At 38.2% G+C, this 18,523-nt stretch overlaps 1 protein-coding gene across 2 annotated transcripts; it reads right to left on the bottom strand.

Moving 5' to 3' along the window:
- Positions 1-470: 470 nt before the first annotated feature.
- LOC108414196 (complement C1r-A subcomponent-like) lies at positions 471-17,693 on the bottom strand. 2 transcript variants are annotated; one of them, XM_017687004.2, is made up of 14 exons: positions 17,614-17,693; positions 17,264-17,328; positions 11,681-11,882; positions 9,246-9,426; positions 8,864-9,004; positions 7,354-7,556; positions 5,076-5,223; positions 4,526-4,644; positions 4,291-4,369; positions 2,805-2,939; positions 2,613-2,687; positions 1,982-2,178; positions 1,554-1,768; positions 471-1,051 (listed from the first exon to the last, which is right to left on the bottom strand). In XM_017687004.2, exons 2-14 carry the CDS (start codon positions 17,287-17,289, stop codon positions 691-693), a joined length of 2,082 nt encoding a protein of 693 aa, XP_017542493.1. In that variant the 5' UTR covers positions 17,290-17,328; positions 17,614-17,693; the 3' UTR covers positions 471-690. The 2 variants fall into 2 exon arrangements, with proteins under 2 accessions (XP_017542493.1, XP_017542492.1); XM_017687003.2 differs by lacking the exons at positions 17,264-17,328; positions 17,614-17,693 and adding an exon at positions 16,501-16,622.
- Between the last annotated feature and the right edge of the window lie 830 nt (positions 17,694-18,523).

The raw sequence follows: 18,523 nt of genomic DNA, 5'->3' as shown, positions 1-18,523 counted from the left end.
TCCGACCTGGCTGCTCAGACTGAGTCGCACCGCCGCAGATCGGATACGGATCGGATTTCAGTACCACGTATGGAAGCGTCTCAAGTCGGAATTGATCACATATGAGGAAAGAAATCGGATTTGGACCGCTTTTACCTGCTGTGTAAACGTGTGAGCTTGTAATGACACCAGTAGATCCCAAAGTCCTGGGGGTGCTATGCTCTGGGAAGTTTTATGTTTTGCCTACTGTAACATGTCTGACTCAGCATATTAAGAGCTGGTTATTTAACCTAGTTAATGTACTTAATGAGTTAACATAATACAGAGCTCTCTGACCCCTGACTTAATCAGAACCTCTTCTCACCATGTTAGTACAAAATTGCCTGAAGAAAAATGATTCCCCTAGCAGGGCAGAGTAAACTCGAACATTAAAACAATGCAAGATTACTGAAATGGTGTCATCCTGATATCTGACAAGGAAAAAAAATGAATAACAGTTAATAAATTTGGTTTTATTTCTCCATATGTTTAGCATGAGTTTATAGGCCAGGCACAGAGTGAATATCATGCAGTTAGCTCTTAGCTGTTTCCTCACAGGCAAGCTGTAGAATAATTTTGGAAAAACAGTCAAATATGATCACAGCAATTAACATGTATGTAATACACTGCCCATTAATATCACGTTTGGATGCACATAGATGTGCTCTCCCGTTACTGATTTTCATCCATGGTTTTCTGTATCCAGTTTAGGTACTTTGCCACGCGGGTGTAAATGCCGTACTTCCCTGGTTGGCCGCAATCCACTCCCCAGCTAACGATGCCTGCCACCCAGTACGTCTCATCATCCTTCATTACAAAAGCCGAGCCACTGTCCCCAGAGCAGGTGTCCTTCCCCCCCTCAGGGAGACCCGCACAGAACATGTTGCCTGTCAGCGGAGCCACATCATGGCGGTTCTTTCTCTCAGTCTCTATGGATCTGTGGCACTTGTCTTGTTCCACAACAGGGAGTCTGATATATCTGAGTGTGTCAGCCGTTAGTGAATCTTCAGTCAGTCCAAATCCTGAAACCAAGCTGAAACCAGGAAATTAAACATCTGACATCAGTTTGCAAAAGACTTGAGAATTCCTATCTTGCTTTCAAATACTTCTTTGCAAAAACAAAGCATGAAATGAACTTGGATATAGAAATACTGTCTACTGTGTATGGTCATTTAAAAAAATTAAAACAATAGGTTATGAAAAGGTACAAATACATACCTTTCCACTGGGAAAACCTATGTAAGTGACACAGTTGGACCTTAAAACCATTGTTGTACTTTTGAAGATATATTTGCATTGTTTATACCATGATCACTATGATCCCATAGGAAGAAGTACACAGCTAAAAATGTCACACAATATGAGTAAATGCTCTTTCAGGCTAGATTTGTTAGAGGATTGCATAGCATTTAGTCTATTTTCCCTCAGATATGCAATCTAGCATTTTCTGCTGATATTGGCCCAAGATCGTTACTGATATTCCCTGTATAAACTGAGGAAGGGAAACTGAAAGCAAAGCTGAGACAGACTCTTACCCAGTGCCATTGAGCTCAGTGTCCCGTTCAGGCAGACACACTGGCATAACATTCATGTTAAATGTGATTGGAGAGTTTAGCTTGATCAAGGCGATGTCATTATCAAAATTTGTCCTCAAGTTGTTGTTCTTGTAACCTGGGTGAACATGTAACGATGCAATAGCAAGTGATGGGGACTTCACAAGTTCACTGACATGGATGTTTCCAACATACACCTGCGAAAAAGAGGATAAAAGCATGTAGGCATCAAAATTTCATAAAATCACACACCAACAAATATGATATACTTCATTATTTGTTTGGATTATATGAGCCAAAGACTGAATAGTAATTGCGACAAATCCGGCTCAAAAGAATTAATCTAAAGCAAACTAAGTCATCAGACTCTCATCAGTAACCAGACAGTTTGGCAGACTTAATGTTTGTACCTGCACTTTTTCTTGAGCGAATTTCACATGCTCCAGATTGTGGGCTGCAGTCATGAGCCACCGGTCCCCAATGATGCTCGCTCCACCTCGACCTCCTGACCTGAGGAAGACCTGCCAGGGGAACGAGTTTGCTGGAGCTGTCTTCCCTCCCAACACCCTGTCACGCTTGGAGAGGTCAACAGTAGGACGACCACACACTGTAAACACACACACACACACACACCCCAGACACACACTTATAAGGTTAAAACTAAACAGGGACAAAGTGTCATTGATACAAAGCACCACAATTGCTTCAGTAATCATTTTTAAACATTTCAATTTTCTGACATGCTATTGATGTTCACCCTTTTATAAAGGCAGAGGAAAGAACAGTTTCACTAGTCTACGGTAGGTATTTCTTTAATATTTCAAGTGCCACATCTGTAGTGGTCACCCTTTAGGCCTTATACATCTACATAAACACTGCTTGTCCAATTATGTATATTTTAGGTGTTATGAAGTTTTAAGAAGAGACTTTAGCAGGGCATCAGCAATTAGGTTTGGATAGCAAAAAAGGATTTGAACAAGTGTTTGAAAGAGATAAATAAGGCCATCATACAAGCAGCATTGGGACTGATGAAAATGTTACCTGGATAACATAGAGGGATTATGGCATTGTTGTCATTTGCTCTCCACCGCCGGTCTGCAGCACATGTGAACTTTACTACAAAAGAGAAAAACAGAGCAGCAAGTAGTAAAACAGTCCAACTGTATGAAAGTGCTACAAATCTGAGATCAGTGTTAAATGTGTTGACTTTAACTACTCAGTAGTGTTTCTTACCAGAGTGAGTAGTTCTGAATGCATAGAAGGGTTCATTGCAGTGGTACTGGATGACTGACTGGTACTCGTTGTTAGAGCCGGAGAGAAACCTGACACCACCGTTCAACAGAGGGTTGGGATCTCCGCAGTCTAGGACTGTAAAGAGCGTTACACAAAACATAAACACAGTGACCAGGACAAGTAAATGTACTGTGTATCAGTGAGACAGTCAATATTCAGAGATCACTAAGGTATATTACAGGCCAAAGGATTGGAAGCCACAATTTGCTATGTAAAAAAAATAAGGCAAAATAGTACTCAAAGAAAGAATACTTTTTTAGATTAACCACTATTTTATTATCATCAGCATCAGCATCAGAACTGACATTGATTCACTGTCTTTCTTGAGAATAAATAAAAGGGCTATTTTTGCACTGTAGACATTAAGACCCTTGGTTCCTGTCACCACCCCATAAAGAAATTTTAGTCAGTCTCCACTGAATTATGCAGATTCTGAACTTCCCACTTAAACTATGTATTAAGATGAACTGAATGAGGTGTACTACATTAAGTTTTTTTTTAAAAGAATGTTCATTGTTATCAACTACAAGCATGAAGGCAAGCATTCTTAGGCAGTTAACAAATAGTTTATTACTATTTATCTTGGCAGAAATTGTCAGTAAAACACTGTATAATATTAGACTAAATACAAATAACTACAAATACAATATTGGTTTGAAACAGCTAATATTTAAAAGTTACTGTGTTGATTAGAAGAATACAGTTATAAAATCCTAGGTTTGGTTCCTGACTTCTTGCTGCACTCCAGCCTCTGATTAGCTGAACTGATTAGCTGAAGCCTGTATTGCATGGTAATTTATGTAACCGGACTTCTTTAAAGAAAGGTCTGGAAATGGTTAGAAAAACTCACTGACACACATCAAATCACAATTTATGCATTTTTGTTTGTATGTAGTCTAATGATAATGTTTTTGAATAAATAAACACCCATTGCCCAGATAACTAACTTTATATATCTTGTCTCAGAAGGCTTTTGCACAGTACTGACTAATACATTAGAGCAGGGGTATCCCATCATATCCAGAAAGGGCTGGTGTGGCTGCAGGTATTCATTCCAACAAAGCAGGAGATCACCTGCTCAGTAGTTTAAAGACCAAACCAACTGATTGAACAAGTGGTATAAGGTGTGCTCCAGCTTGTTTTGAGTGAAAACCTATAGCCACATTCTCCCTTTGTGGATAAGACTGGACACCACTGCATTAGAGTAAGAGAACCATGGGAATATTTATTTTGAGGGAAATAAACATATTTGGCTAAATCTAGATAATGATAAGCATGCTGTCTTGTGTTGTTTGTTGATAAATTGACGTAATAGTAAATAAATAAAAAAACAATTCATTGCTTGCAAAAAAAGCCACTGCTAGCTTCCATACTTTTGGCCTGTGTACATTCAGTACCAGTGGAGCTTGTACTTATGCTCGCTTACTCTTGCACTCTGGTAAAGGCAAGTGCCACTTCCCATTATGCTGGCACATGGACTTAAAACTCTTGATCTCCTTCCCACCCTGAAACAGAGCAAGAGAGGAGAGTGGGGTAGAGAAGGCAGGAAAAAAGAAGGTGATGAGAAAGGAAAAGAAAAGCAGAGGAAAAACAGGTTATCAACAGATGATATATAGAGTGGAGAAAACACCAACTCTGACTTATGCAGGATCTCCTCTCACCATCATGAGTTTGTATCCCTGGTCACAGCGCACATGGATGTAGTCCCTGTAGAAGTACTGGGGGAAATCTGGGGTCACTCTTCCATTGCTGATACTCTTTTCCAGTTTACACTCCACCCCTTCAAAACAGATGAAAAACATCTTAATCATGCTGTTCAGCCTGACTTACCTGAGCAATGATACCACCTGCTGAAATACAGTTCATCAATGCAAATTCAATAAATGAACATTAATCATTATGACTGTTTGGATAAACCTTTTAGCTTTTCACTGTATCTCTCTCTCTCTCTCTCTCTCTCTCTCTCTCTCTCTCTCACAAACATCATGAGCCACTGTCTGTGTCTCTTAGCTACAAAAGGTTCATATGTTTAATCTTGAAAATTTACTTTATGTAGAAACAACTTAATTAAGTAATGTTATTTACTGTGAAAGTATTTAAGCTGAATAAAACCAGTTAATTTTTTTTAATGATGAAACATTTTTTACAGTGCAGCTTTTCTAAAGTGTTCTTGCTGACTGGTTAATCTCCTCCTGTGCTCAGCCTGCTCACTCTGGGTGGTGTAGTGGAGGCTCCAGCCGCGGCTCTGTCCTGCGCTGTCCGTATGGTACTCCAGCTGCACATTGTGGGAGCCTGTGTGGATGACACCAGGGCTTTTCTTACCGCAGTACTTCATGGGTTTTTTACCTGGGACAGTTACCTGAAAAAATGACACCCAGAAATACTACAATTACAAAAGTACAACTTGGTATGTACATACAAATTGACTTGTAGAGTGTATAGCAGGTGGCATGGTGGCGTGGTGGGTAGCGCTGACACCTCACAGCAAGGAGGGCCTGGGTTTGATTCCCTGGCCATGTGACCATGGTCGTCTCTGTATGGAGTTTGCATGTTCTCCCTGCGTCTGTGTGGGTTTCCTCCGGGTTCTCCAGTTTCCTCCCACAGTCCAAAGACATGAAGTCAGGCTGTTTGGACATTTGCTAAATTGCCCCCAGGTGTGAGTGAATATATCTGTCTGTCTGCCTTGTGATGGACTGGCAACCTGGCAGGGTGTATCCTGCTTTTCGCCCAATTACAGCTGGGATAGGCTCCAGCACCCACCATGACCCAGAAGGAGTAGCACCTTAGAAGGTGTGTGTGTGTGAGTTAGTGTATAGCAAGGCCATCAGAACAACAATGGTGAATGGGCATTTGCCCCACCACGCTTGCAACCCTGCAAAAATTATCAATAAACAAACACCCACGTGTGTAATTTAGTCCTCTTTAGCCCTCGCAATACCCCCTCCAAACCAAAAATAAGAGATACAACATCACAAAAACGGTGGTGCGGTTCTTTTTTGGAATGAACTGGGCATGAAAACAGCCGGATGTTCATCAGAGATGTTAGCTAATAAATACTGCTATCTGAGGCTGCAGCTACTGAAGCTGTAAATTATTGATACTTGCACAAAATAATTACACAAGTAAAAGTATCTTCCCCAAAAGAACTTGAATAGAAATACAAAAGAAACAGGATGAAAATCTACTTAAGTACTCAGTACTGCAGTGGAACCTATACTACATCCAGCATTTATCAACACAAGAACTGAAGATTATGTTGCCCTGTTTTTGGGATTCTTTTTGCATAAAATACAGAAGCTCCGAAGTCTGAGACGTAACCAGTCACAAAGCAGTACAAATATCGTCACCATCAAAACAAACTGAACATACAACACAAGAAACAGAAGAAGTATCTTAATTCATTTTTAAGTAATTTTAGTCAGTCGCCTAATTGCATTTTGTCACTCAGCCAGCTGCTTTTTTTTTTTAAACACCATGTTTTGCCCTGCTGCCTTTGGTGTGGTGTACAGTGCAGCTCATCTCTTGATCCTGCTGCTGTGCGTAGACCTACTGCATTCAGAGTAATACATCAAGCATATGTGGTTGCTGTGCGCTGCCCCCTTTACCTTAACTCTTGCACAATTTACAGCTTTCTGTGATTTAACAACCCTTGAGATAATGTCATCAGTACTCAGAGTACCAACTAAATCATTTCTACACATGGCATTTCCTCCCTCGAGGAGTCTTGAGTTATTATTGTTGCTTTAGTATGAATTTGATTTGCATTGGATCATTCCTTAATTAACCTTTGTGTTCTGTTTGCTACTTAGTAATGGATGTACTGTTCATGGGTCATATTGGCCAAATAAAAAAACAGGGCTGTGCTATTTAGTTTTGATGCAAAATATGCTATGATCATTAATGAAGACATCACATACATGTAGGTGAAGATCTGAGAGGGCAAACAGTTTCCATGGAGAGGTCATGGAGAGGCCTACATCAAATCAGCATCTACAAGTGTAAACCTCAGACTAATAAGCTGGTGGTCTTCTAAATGAGTTGCTTGTTTGTCCTACATGTTTATCAGCTCTTTTAAGATCTTGTCAAAATACCTCCAGAGAAATATAATTTGGGTGGTTTGAAAACAGTGTGAGACCACTTTTTAGGTAGATGAGGTTAATAGAGCGTACATGTTAACACACAGTTTAGAAGACCTCCCTGAGCTCACATATCCTAAAAGAGCCAAATAAGGAGAACTGATACTGTGACATCCTATAAAATGTCTTGCCACACATTTCTGCAAAAACCTATTTCTGTCCACTCATGGCAATATGTAGAATTATTGGAAGAGAAACCTATTTCCCTCACTATACTCACACGAACCAGTAGCAAAGATCCTCCTCTCAAGAACTTTGCTTTCTAGTGAATCTACTGAATGGGGCTGGTTTTTACAGACACAAACACATTAAAAAAAATAAAACAAACCAAATCAATGATCATTGTATCTTACCAGCAGCCAGTGGAAGAGGCAGAAGTGTCCCTTGTTGTAGATCTGCTCAATGTGAAAATTGTGGGTAAAGTTGAGTGTGACTTCAAAGCCAGGCTGCACAGAGATGTTGTAGACGCAGTCCAGTCCCCGGGGTGAAATGTTTGGATATCCCGGGCTGGACAAGGTCCCCTCAGACTCCTTGTAAACACCCCCTCCACAATCCACTATGGAGAGGAATCACAACACCATTTTAAATTGTTAACACTTTCTATAGCAGGGGTATCAAACTCAACCATATTAAAATATCTCATAAAATCTGGAGCCAGAGGAAAAAAAAATATTTATTTCATTTTTAATTAATGTAGGTAGGAGAGTCGGAATGCACATTACATTGCAGTGCATGCTGGGGACTGTAGTGCAGCACATTGTGAAACAAGCTAATATTAATAGAAAACAAATACTTTCGCAGGACTTGTGTTTGACACATGGGCTCTACAGTAATACACTAGAGAGATAGGTATGATTATATACAGTGGCCATCAACAGTATTTGGACTACTTAACTATTTAACCTTCAGTATGACAATATTTGTTTCAGAGAAAATTACTTTTTAGCACTTTCTGTGTGGAGGAAGCCTGAAAAAGAATTAAAAATGTCTACCAGACTTCACTGAGGCTTCAGTAAGGCACAGGGGCTGTTTTCCTTACAATTGTGTTCAGTGATGGGATCATGAGCTCAGAAGTGTACAAAGGCATTGTGCATGCAAACCTGTCTGTGAAGACGTTTCTCAAACAATAACAAACTGCAAACACACCAGCTGCTTTTGAAAGAATACTTTGCCAAAAAGGAAATAAGTCTTTGAAATGTGTATTTAAAGCTACACTATGTAAGATTTGGAGATTTGGGGACCTCTATGGTGGAAATGTGTAAGTGAACGCAACGTGATAAATAACATTTTGTAGTGTTGGTTCTGCTTCCCCAAGTGGATGAATCTGATGATTCCGAGAATGTTGAAATATTCAAAAAGAACTAACAAGTCAAAACTTGGAGAAGAACGTGTCTTCAAAGGATGTAAGTAAATATTGTCATCATATCTTGATCAGTATAATGCTGATTTAAATTTGAGACCTAAACATCAAGCTGGACTTTTCTAAGCCTGTGTGTGTAATGTTAATATGTTAATATGTGGTGCAAAAACTTCCACAATATCCAAATATTTTAAATAATTTGATTTACAAGCAGCACACAAACACCATTTTTTTGTGTGCTTTTCTCTCAGTAATGCTATTTTTTTAAATTTCAACAAAAAAAACATACATAGTGCAGCTTTAAAATAAATGCTACTTGATTTGACATTTTGCTGCCTGGCACAATGAACTTGTGTTAGGAAACAAATGTTTTTTTTATATATGTATAGCACAAATGTCCAAACTTTTTGGGGCCACTGTGTACTGCATAGATGAGCATTTTGATGAGCTGTTGCTGAGCTTAAAAAAACTGTGGCAGAGGTTTCAAAAGAGACATCACTTACACACGCAAGTACGCCCATCGGCCTGCAGCTGGTAGCCATGGTTACAAGCACACATGTAGGAGCCCAGAGTGTTGAGGCAGATTTGAGAACAGGGCGGATCAGAGTCCTCCGAAGGAACAGGAGAGGAACACTCATCCACATCTGGATAAACAAGCACACAAGGTCATGGCATAAGAGCTCATTACACATTCACAACAGCAATTGCATAATCATAAGTAATTTTCCACAGCCAACTAAGTTTGTTTTCATCTCATTAGGGGTGTGGACCTGGATCTCTTTACAGCAACTTTGGGACAATGTGTATTTGAAAAAGTACCACAATGATGCAACTGACTTGCAAACTGAACACTAATGTCTTATGCCATGCTGTTTTATAGCATACCAACAGCCTGGTAGAAGGCAGAGAAGCCGAGGTGCATTTGAGGTCCCGGATTTGAGTCATCTGTCACAAACACCAGCTGGAGATGATTGCCAGGCGACAAGATGGGCTTGTTGCCAGGGTGGTGTGCATCTGTGGACCTTTGGCCACAAAACTTCCCCAAAACTTTCCTACCATACAAAACCTTGATCACAAAAGAGAAATGAAAATGAACTCCAAAATAGCTTATAAAAGAGTCAGCAGATTTACAGCAGAGCAGAAAAGTGCTTCAACTCTCAGTTCCTTTTCTGCAGTAATAAAGCTGCCAAAACACACCAGAGACACGATGCTCTGTCCAGATCTACATTCACTTTGTTATTGTGTCCATGCCAAAATCTACAACCCCAATTCCAATGAAGTTGATACGATGATTTGCAAATCCTTTTCAACCTATATTCAATTGAATACACTACAAAGACAAGATATTTAACGTTCAATCGGATAAACTTTATTGTTTTTTGCAAATATTCAGTCATTTTGAACTTGATGCCTGTAACACGTTCCAAAGAAGTTGGGACAGGGGCATGTTTACCACTGTGGTCACATCACCTTTCCTTTTAACAACATTCAATAAGTGTTTGGGAACTGAGGACACTAATTGTTGAAGCTTTGTAGGTGGAGTTCTTTCCCATTCTTGCTTGATGTACAACTTCAGTTGCTCAACAGTCCGGGGTCTCCGTTGTCGTATTTTGCACTTCATAATGTGCCACGCATTTTCAGTGGGAGACAGGTCTGGACTGCAGGCAGGCCAGTCTAGTACCTGCACTCTTTTACTATGAAGCCACACCATTGTAACACGTGTAGAATGTGGCTTGGCATTGTCTTGCTGAAATAAGCAGGACGTCCCTGTAAAAGACGTTGCTTGGATGGCAGCATATGTTGCTCCAAAACCTGTATGTACCTTTCAGCATTAATGGTGCCTTCACAGATGTGCAAGTTACCCATGCAATGGGCACTTACACACCCCCACACCATCAGAGATGCTGGCTTTTGAACTTTGCGCTGATAACAATCCGGACAGTCCTTTTCCTCTTTGGTCTGGAGGACACGAAGTCCATGATTTCCAAAAACTATTTGAAATCTGGGCTCGTCAGAGCACAGGACACTTTTCCACTTTATGTCAGTCCATCTCAGATGAGCTCGGGCCCAGAGAAGGCGGCGGCGTTTCTGGGTGTTGATGTTTGGCTTTCGCTTTGCATGGCAGAGTTTTAACTTGCACTTGTAGATGGAGCGACGAACTGTGTTCACTGACAGTGGTTTTCTGAAGTGTTCCTGAGCCCATGTGGTAATATCCATTACAGAATCATGTCGGTTTTTAATGCAGTGCTGCCTGAGGGATCGAAGGTCACCTTGCCGCTTACTTGCAGAGATTTCTCCAGATTCTCTGAATCTTTTGATGATATTATGGACTGTAGATGATGAAATCCCTAAATTCCTTGCAATTGCACATTGAGAAACGTTGTTCTTAAACTGTCGGATTATTTGCTCACGCAGTTGTTCACAAAGTGGTGAACCTCGCCCCATCCTAGCTTGTGAACGACTGAGCCTTTCAGGGATGCTCCCTTCATACCCAATCATGACACTCACCTGTTTCCAATTAAACTGTTCACCTGTGGAATGTTCCAAACAGGTGTTTTTTGAGCATTCCTCAACTTTCCCAGTCTTCTGTTGCCTCTGTCTCAAATTCTTTGGAATGTGTTGCAGGCATCAAATTCAAAATGAGTGAATTTTTTCATGTCATCTGTAGTCCTGTGTAATGTGCTGCTGTTGTGTGTTGCACCATGAGGCCTGAAATTACAGGCTTCAAATACTAATCATAGTAATAGAATAGAATCACCTTTAAAAACAACCACATCTACATTTCATAATTCAGCATAATTTTAAGTAGTTCGTTACTGCAGTTCTAAATGTATTCAGTAGGCAGCAAATGTGTACCAAAAGTGAAAGTGGTCATAATGTAAATTAAACTAAGTGGTCATTAATGTAATTAATTAAGTGAAAAATGACAAAAATGGAGATACAAGGTTTTATTCCAACAGCAACAATGAAGAATGCAACGTTCAAAAATCTTATTTTTAATAGTACCAATGTGCTATTATAGGTGTAAAGAGGATGGATTATGGATGTATGGATTACACCTAAATATAGAAAAAATATGTGTCATATTTTTTTATTTTTTTATCTAGTCCACAATCTTACTAAGTGCTGTATGTATCAGTGTAGGCCTATGCATGTTCTATTGTTTTGTCATCTTATCTAATAGCACTTGATAATGGTAACAACAGTAATACTGATAAAAAGTGGATAAAAATCTACACTCCTAATGCGTGGTATCCTCAGGAGCAAGCACAAAACTTTCCCACAAAGTCAAACTACCAAAGCCAGTAAAAAGTTCATACCATAAGAGAGTCATAGTAGCAGTCGGCAGAGGGCTCAATGTCAAAATAGTTGAAGGTGAGTTGGATTTTGTAACCAGGTGGAACTTTCAGGTCCCACTGTGTGTGGTTATCACCTGGATAGGGATCAGGATACAGTGGAGACTGAACCTGCCCATACAGCACATCCTCACAATCACACACGCTCACACTCACCCACAACAGACTAGACAGAGATAGAGAGAGAGAGATTACCCTGATGCAACATACATTTTACAGCAATTGTCTGTCTTTTCTTCAGTGGTGGACAGAAACTAAGTAAATATAGTTCATTACTGTACTTAAGTAGTTTTTTCGTGTACCTGTACTTTACTGAAGTTTTTCCATTTTGGGTGACATTTTACTTTCACTCCACTACATTTCAAAGTCATATATCTCACTTTTCACTCCACTACATTATGCAAACGCTGTTGTTCCTTTTAATTTATGTGTGTATAAAAATGTAACGTGTCAAAACGAAAGAAGCATGAAGCAAGAACACCAATCAGGGTACAGCTGTCACTTTGTTCTGAGCCTGTTTTGACCTGTTGGTCATACCAACCCAGTGCAGCACACAGTTCAACATCAGTACAGCAGCATAAAATTTTGGGAGAGTCTATTCAACATAAATGATGAACTAACCTAACTTTGTGAAAATAGAGCAAAATATAGAAATATGTGCACATATGCAGTCGTGACTGATGTGGCTTTTTGCTGAATTTATACAAACACGATTTCATTTTATAGTAAATTTGTTTTTGCTAGTTTATGTTTATGAACAGAGACCTACAGATGCAGTATAGTAAAAGAAAACTCATTCATGAACCTGTGATTAAAGGAAGTCTTTATTAAACTTTAAGTTGTAACTAAGTTGCAAATAAATCTTAAACTGAAACTTTGCTTGTTTGAAAATATTTTAAAATATTGGTGTATAAAAAGTGACACTAGTGTATTCTCAACTAAAAAGAGTTAATGAAGCAAGAGTCTTCTTAATTCATAATTAAGTCATAGGTCATAATTAATCTTTTAGTATTTTCATTTTTGATACTTACGTACATATGATGAAAATACTTTAGTACTTTTACTCAAGTGGAGGTCTAAAGGGAGGAACTTCTACTTTTACTGGAATAATATTTTATCTTGGGTATCTCTACTTTAACTCAAGTACATGATTTGTGTACTTTGTCCACCACTGCTTTTCTGCCACACTGAAGCTAAAAACGATTGTCTTATTTCATTGTACTCTTGAAATCTTTGTGGTGCAACCATTGGTCCTATCATCAGGAGAGCATGAGATTTCAAGTTTAATCTCCCGTGATGCCACAGCCATCTGTGGCCAGGAGTCCAATAAAGCATTACTGATATAGCTCTCTTTGGGTTGGTGGAATGGCCCTCGCTCTCCCTATTACTCAGCATGATATTAGCAAACATTCTAAGGCAACAGAATTGGCAGTTAGTGTTCTCCTCCAAGCATGCTGAGCTGTTGAAAAGATGCAGTGGTTTTGCATGTCTCAGAGAAAGCAGGTGCTAGCCTTCACCCCCAGCTTGGTAGCATTGTGTGCTAGAGGGAGACCTCACTTGGGGATATTTTGGGGATAAAATTGATTAAAAATATATTTTTTAAATTGTGCATCCATCCAAGCTACCTGTCACACACCTACACTACCAGTCTAACTTTAGACACATAGAAAGATTCTATATATAGAAAGATTTTCATTATTTTTAGTCTACTATTTTATAATTTTAGCATAAGTCACAACAACTTAAAATTTGCAACTATGTTAAAAAACAGAAAATGTGTTTAAAAACACATGGTTGTAGTGATGAGTAAATGGGGTGAAAAAGGAAAAAACAATAGAAATATATGATAGATACATTATTGGACTGTGATTTGTAGCTGCAGTTCATTGTGTTTTCACTGAAAATACTCCACTGGCTTCCCAAAGGTGTAACATTAACTATTCTTGAGATGTCTCTCAAGTTTTGAGGGTTTTTGTGATTTAATTGAAATCACACTCCACTTACCAGGCTTTTGAATTAGCGTCATCACAATCAACAATAAATAATAAATCTTACTTAATGTCTGTTTTTTTTTTCATTGGTTTAGCAATATGAGTTTAACCACTCAGGTCACTGATACTTGGTCAAAAGATGCTCCACTGCGATCTATAAGTTGAAATCAAACGCATATCTTCTCTATTATTTTATGTCTGTTGTTTTTAACAGCTGCTTGTGCTGAGAGTCTGTAAACAGCCACTCGTTAAAACAATCATTAAGCTGACTGTACAGCACCATTGTTGTACAGTCAGCACAATGAAGAGAAGGAGAGCCAGCTCTACTGATGAATCCCCTCTTTGATCACAGAGAGTGTTTTCCTCAGTGTTGCGCTGAACAGGGTTCAGTTCGAAGCACACTGAGACCCTTGGGTTTCTTCAGGACAGGTTCAGCTGTTGCAGACCCGAATATGGGTGGAGTGTTCACACATGTTAAAATGGAGCAAACTAAAGAAAAAGAGTTGATCACCAAAGTACACACCAAACAAAGCGCCCTGAGAAACTTCCCCAACTTTGGCTAGCTGTCTGCAACGTGTGCCCATGACTGCGTTGTCTCAGAATGTGATGTTTTTATTTGTAGTTCTCTATTAATATTTATACTGGTGATAATGTAAAATGTTTAATTTATAGATTTTTAATTATGTTAATCTTTTCCCTATTTATGTTTTTCCCCTTAGTACAGGCCCACGGACCATCAAAGAATATTTCACGGCCCACAGGTTGTGAAAGCCTAGCCTACACTATTTATGTTTATTTAGGTAACAACTTAACCAAATGCAAGATCAAATTGGTTTTATCATTATGAAAACAATTCATTCAATCAGGTGTGTCCAAACCTTTGACTTGTTATGTAAGCATGCGGGAGGGAGCCACTGACCATGAAGCCAGTCATTTATTGAATAACTTCTGAAATATAAGCCTGCTTATGATTTCTTAACTCAGATTCTCTACCTTTATAACAAAACTCAAAAGAAAAAATGAACAGAACCTCTTCATCTTTTCTGAGCTCTTCTCTTTCAGGAAATGATCTGTCTCGCTAGAAAGTTCCACATCTAAAAGGAGAAACGTGAGCATGCCTACTCAGCTCTAGTTGATTTTGTGTATTCAGCTTAAAACAGTCTGGCTTCATGGTTTGGCAACAGTAGGACATTCTTGAAACTGATATGCATCCATTTGGCTAAAATTCCAAAGTTTGTGATGCTACTTCTGATATATGTTAGAGACTATAAAAAAAACATAGCTATTAATGTTACACTGGTCTTTGCAGCATCATCAGCAGTTTGTACCACTAAGTAGTACATCCATTTACGGTGTAATGGCTCATCCCTTGTGTCAAGCACTTGTATTCAATTTTAGAAGACAACAATTCTTCATCAATAAGGCAGCTCTGTGTTTCAAAAATTTGGAATTCAGTAGTTTAATAGAATAAAACCAATTTTGTTGCAGATAAAATCATTATAAATATTCATAAAATCACTAATATTCTATGGGTTTCAAACAATTAATAGAAAGCTGTAAACAGTAATAAATATTGAACAGAACTTTAGAAGATTTGATAATAACCGAGATTGTATAGAGTTGTATAGCATTGAGAAAAAACTTATAATAAAATCTATTTCATGAATGCTTAACTGAATTGAAAATTAATTGAAAAGCAGTATCCAAATGTCACTGAACAAATAGCTATTCATAGTAGTTTTGTGAAAATAAATTACCATAAATAAATAACTGTTTATTATTTAATAATAGTTGCTATTATTTTGCCATATCATAATGTTTTGTTGCTCTCAACATACTTCATTTTGTGAATAAATCATCAGTTTACACGTTGACATCTAGTTTCAATCCACACTGCCTAATTGTTACTGAATAACAATTATTAATAAGCCAAGTCACTGCAAACCTTTGAACAGTAGCGTACATCAACTGGTTTTAAAATTCTTCTATAGCAGAGCCCAACAGTGGACACACTGGACTGAATGCATGCTTTTCACAATCATAAAGATTTCCTGAAAGGCTTGTGCTTAAACTCTTGAAATTTGTTTCTAGGACAAAGAGTGAAGCTGATGCCTCTGTACGAATGTATTCCCCAAAGAAAGATTTTAATTGTACAAAACATCTATTTGAAATGCTTCCTAACAAGTAGTTCTTCAGCAGCCAGTGCTCATACATGGATCTTGTACCTGGATCTTCTCAGGTGGACCCTCATGAAGCTGCTTGAGGAAATGCCAGGAATGTGTAAAGTTGCATTATTACAAAGGGGAACTACTTTAAAGAATGTAGATACAAATACAATGAATGAAAATGTAAAGTCTTCATTTTCTTGGTTTTGGTCACTGCAAGGTTTCCCATAGCTGTAATGTCTGCTTGGCTGTTGTGTGGAAAACAGTCATATAGTTTGAGAGTTGTTTGGCTCCATTTATTCTATAAAAACTGCAGTTAGTCTGCTGACCCAGAAAGTGGATATTAAACCTTTGCACATCATGCATGAAGTTTATCTTGTATTAAAAACAATAACTGCACACTTTTGGATTAAAACTAACAACATGTCATGTTTGACACTGAGACTAAGAGCATGAATTACATAATTTACCCCTCCCCAAACAAATAGCTTCAACTCTATTGGACTGAACTGCTGTCAGACCAGCTTTATATCATTCTCTAAAATAAAGTCTAAACCCACAATATTACACTGCTTTGGGGCCCATAATAAACATTTTGAGAATTCCTTTAGAAAAAAGAACCACTTACAGGAGTGAGAAAGCGCTGCGGCTGATCACTGGCTCCATCATAATCTGTAGGACTGGTCTTTACTCTCTCTCAGGTCAAATGGATCCCAAAAGAGCACATCACGTCCTCTCTAAGTTTCACTTCCTCAGCCTGCAGAAGCCCTATGGCCGCTTCTTATACTGTTCTTAACTGGACTTAACTGGACTGAAAAATGTGCACTGTAGGTGTTAATTGAAGGTGTTAACATGTGGATTTTGTTGTTTGCCTAAAACAAACAATGATCTCTTAACCTAAAAGTGAGGTGCTGTCAGCTCTACTGGCTTGGTGGACACTTCCATTGTGGAGAATACCAACTGCATGAGAGCATCATTAACCTTTAGCACTTTCCAACAGATCCAATTCAGGGTTCCTACTGGATCTCACTGCTCTCATTAGTCTTTAGGGACTTGAGTCTGGCTCACATCCCATTGAGATAGCTAGTGCTTAGATGGACTATTCCCTGGCTAAAATGTAGCATAAGGAAAATACAGACTTTGTAATTGAGGCTTCACTTTCTTTGAAGTTAGCTGACATAAATGATTAGGAAAGGCTTCTATAGCTGTGATCATTATAAGATGGTATACGTACTACACAGTAGTCACAATAAATAATGCAAAAAGTGATTATTTAGCAATGATTAAGCCACTTCTGGTACCAAATTTCATAGAATTCAGATTTCCACATTTCCAAACAAATTTTAACATTTTGAAATGATCAAACTTCAAAGCAAATCTGTGAAACTTACCATAATATTAGACTTATTCTCTCCATTGCTGAATGGACCTGTCCAGCAATTGTAAGTTTCTTCAGCTGACAGATAGAGAGAGAGCGATAGAGTGAGAGTTTAAAAGTCAGAGCAAAAACAGGATTTGTTTGATTTGGCGATGGAACAAGGAGAATAAGAAGGGCAGAGAGAGCACAAAAAATAACAGACAGAGATAGAAATACAAATAAGAATAAAGCATGAAATACATTTTAATAATAATAAGTGTATGTGTAACCCTAAAACACCTGCCAGAGAGTCTCTGTGAAAAATTAAACTAACTGTTGGGTGAGTAATAGTTGACCACTGAACTCTAACAAGATGGTGCTCACCTGGAAAAAGTATTAATTCTCCAAGAATTGGGTAAATCAGTATTTATCTGTCAATAATAGAAATGTCAGGAAACATTAATCAAGGAAAAGGGGAAATAGACAGAAAGGGGTACAGAAAGATACAGAAACAACATCTCCCGTAAATCACCTTTTTTTTCATGCATGGAACTGTTTGCATAAAATGGGTCAAATTCCACACCAACAGTATTGCCTCACAGCGCACTGATCAGGTCAGTGTTATTTATAAGAATAAAGCCCAAAGATGCACTGAGGTACACAAAGTAGCAGTAAAGTTTGTTACTGAAGTAAAATGAAGTAATAAGGTTAGGACTATTCTGGAAGACTTGACATATAAAAATGAAAAAACCCATTCATTACAAGTAACAATAATTAATGGTAATATATTGTTTTTATACTGATTAGGATTAAGAGTTCATTTGTGAAATGTATGTTAAACAATCCTAAACAATTCATTTCTATACAGCTCTGAATTTCTAATCATAATCAACACAGATGCACAATTGTTTGTTTTTTTTTTTTTACATCACGACTGACATGTCTCTGTTTAATATCATCCTGAAAACAAAACTGATTTCTTGACCTTGTTAGCTCGTCTTCCTGGTCATATTAAAATTAAACATGCTTAATTCAATGGTTTAGGTGTAAACAAAGTCATTTAAAGTGGTTTGATGTGAAATGGTTCATTCTAGAGAAACTCTCTTTTCTTTACATTGGTGGTGATGAGAATAAGTTTACAGAATAAAGCATAAGTCTTTTTTATGTACTATCCAAAATGATCAGTCAGCTTACATGTGTTTTATGTAATGGTAATAATGGAAATGGCACTTCTGAAAAAAATTAACCTTTGAGTGCTTTTTCCATACCCTGCATGTATCTCTCCACACTGCAT

This window comes from Pygocentrus nattereri, chromosome 3 (assembly GCF_015220715.1).
Source record: "Pygocentrus nattereri isolate fPygNat1 chromosome 3, fPygNat1.pri, whole genome shotgun sequence".
Lineage (NCBI taxonomy): Eukaryota > Metazoa > Chordata > Actinopteri > Characiformes > Serrasalmidae > Pygocentrus > Pygocentrus nattereri.
Note: the sequence above shows the minus strand (reverse complement) of the source record. Positions and strands in the feature narration are given on the sequence as shown.

Bases quoted from the DNA above. Each gene is read 5' to 3' on its own strand.
- LOC108414196 (XM_017687003.2), bottom strand. From the start codon at position 16,541: ATGATGGAGCCAGTGATCAGCCGCAGCGCTTTCTCACTCCT. The intron at 9,005-9,245 runs GTATGCTATAAA...TTGTTTATCCAG, and splicing joins TGCCTTCTACCAGGCTGTTG to ATGTGGATGAGTGTTCCTCT. The intron at 2,688-2,804 runs GTAAGAAACACT...TCTCTTTTGTAG, and splicing joins ATTCAGAACTACTCACTCTG to TAAAGTTCACATGTGCTGCA.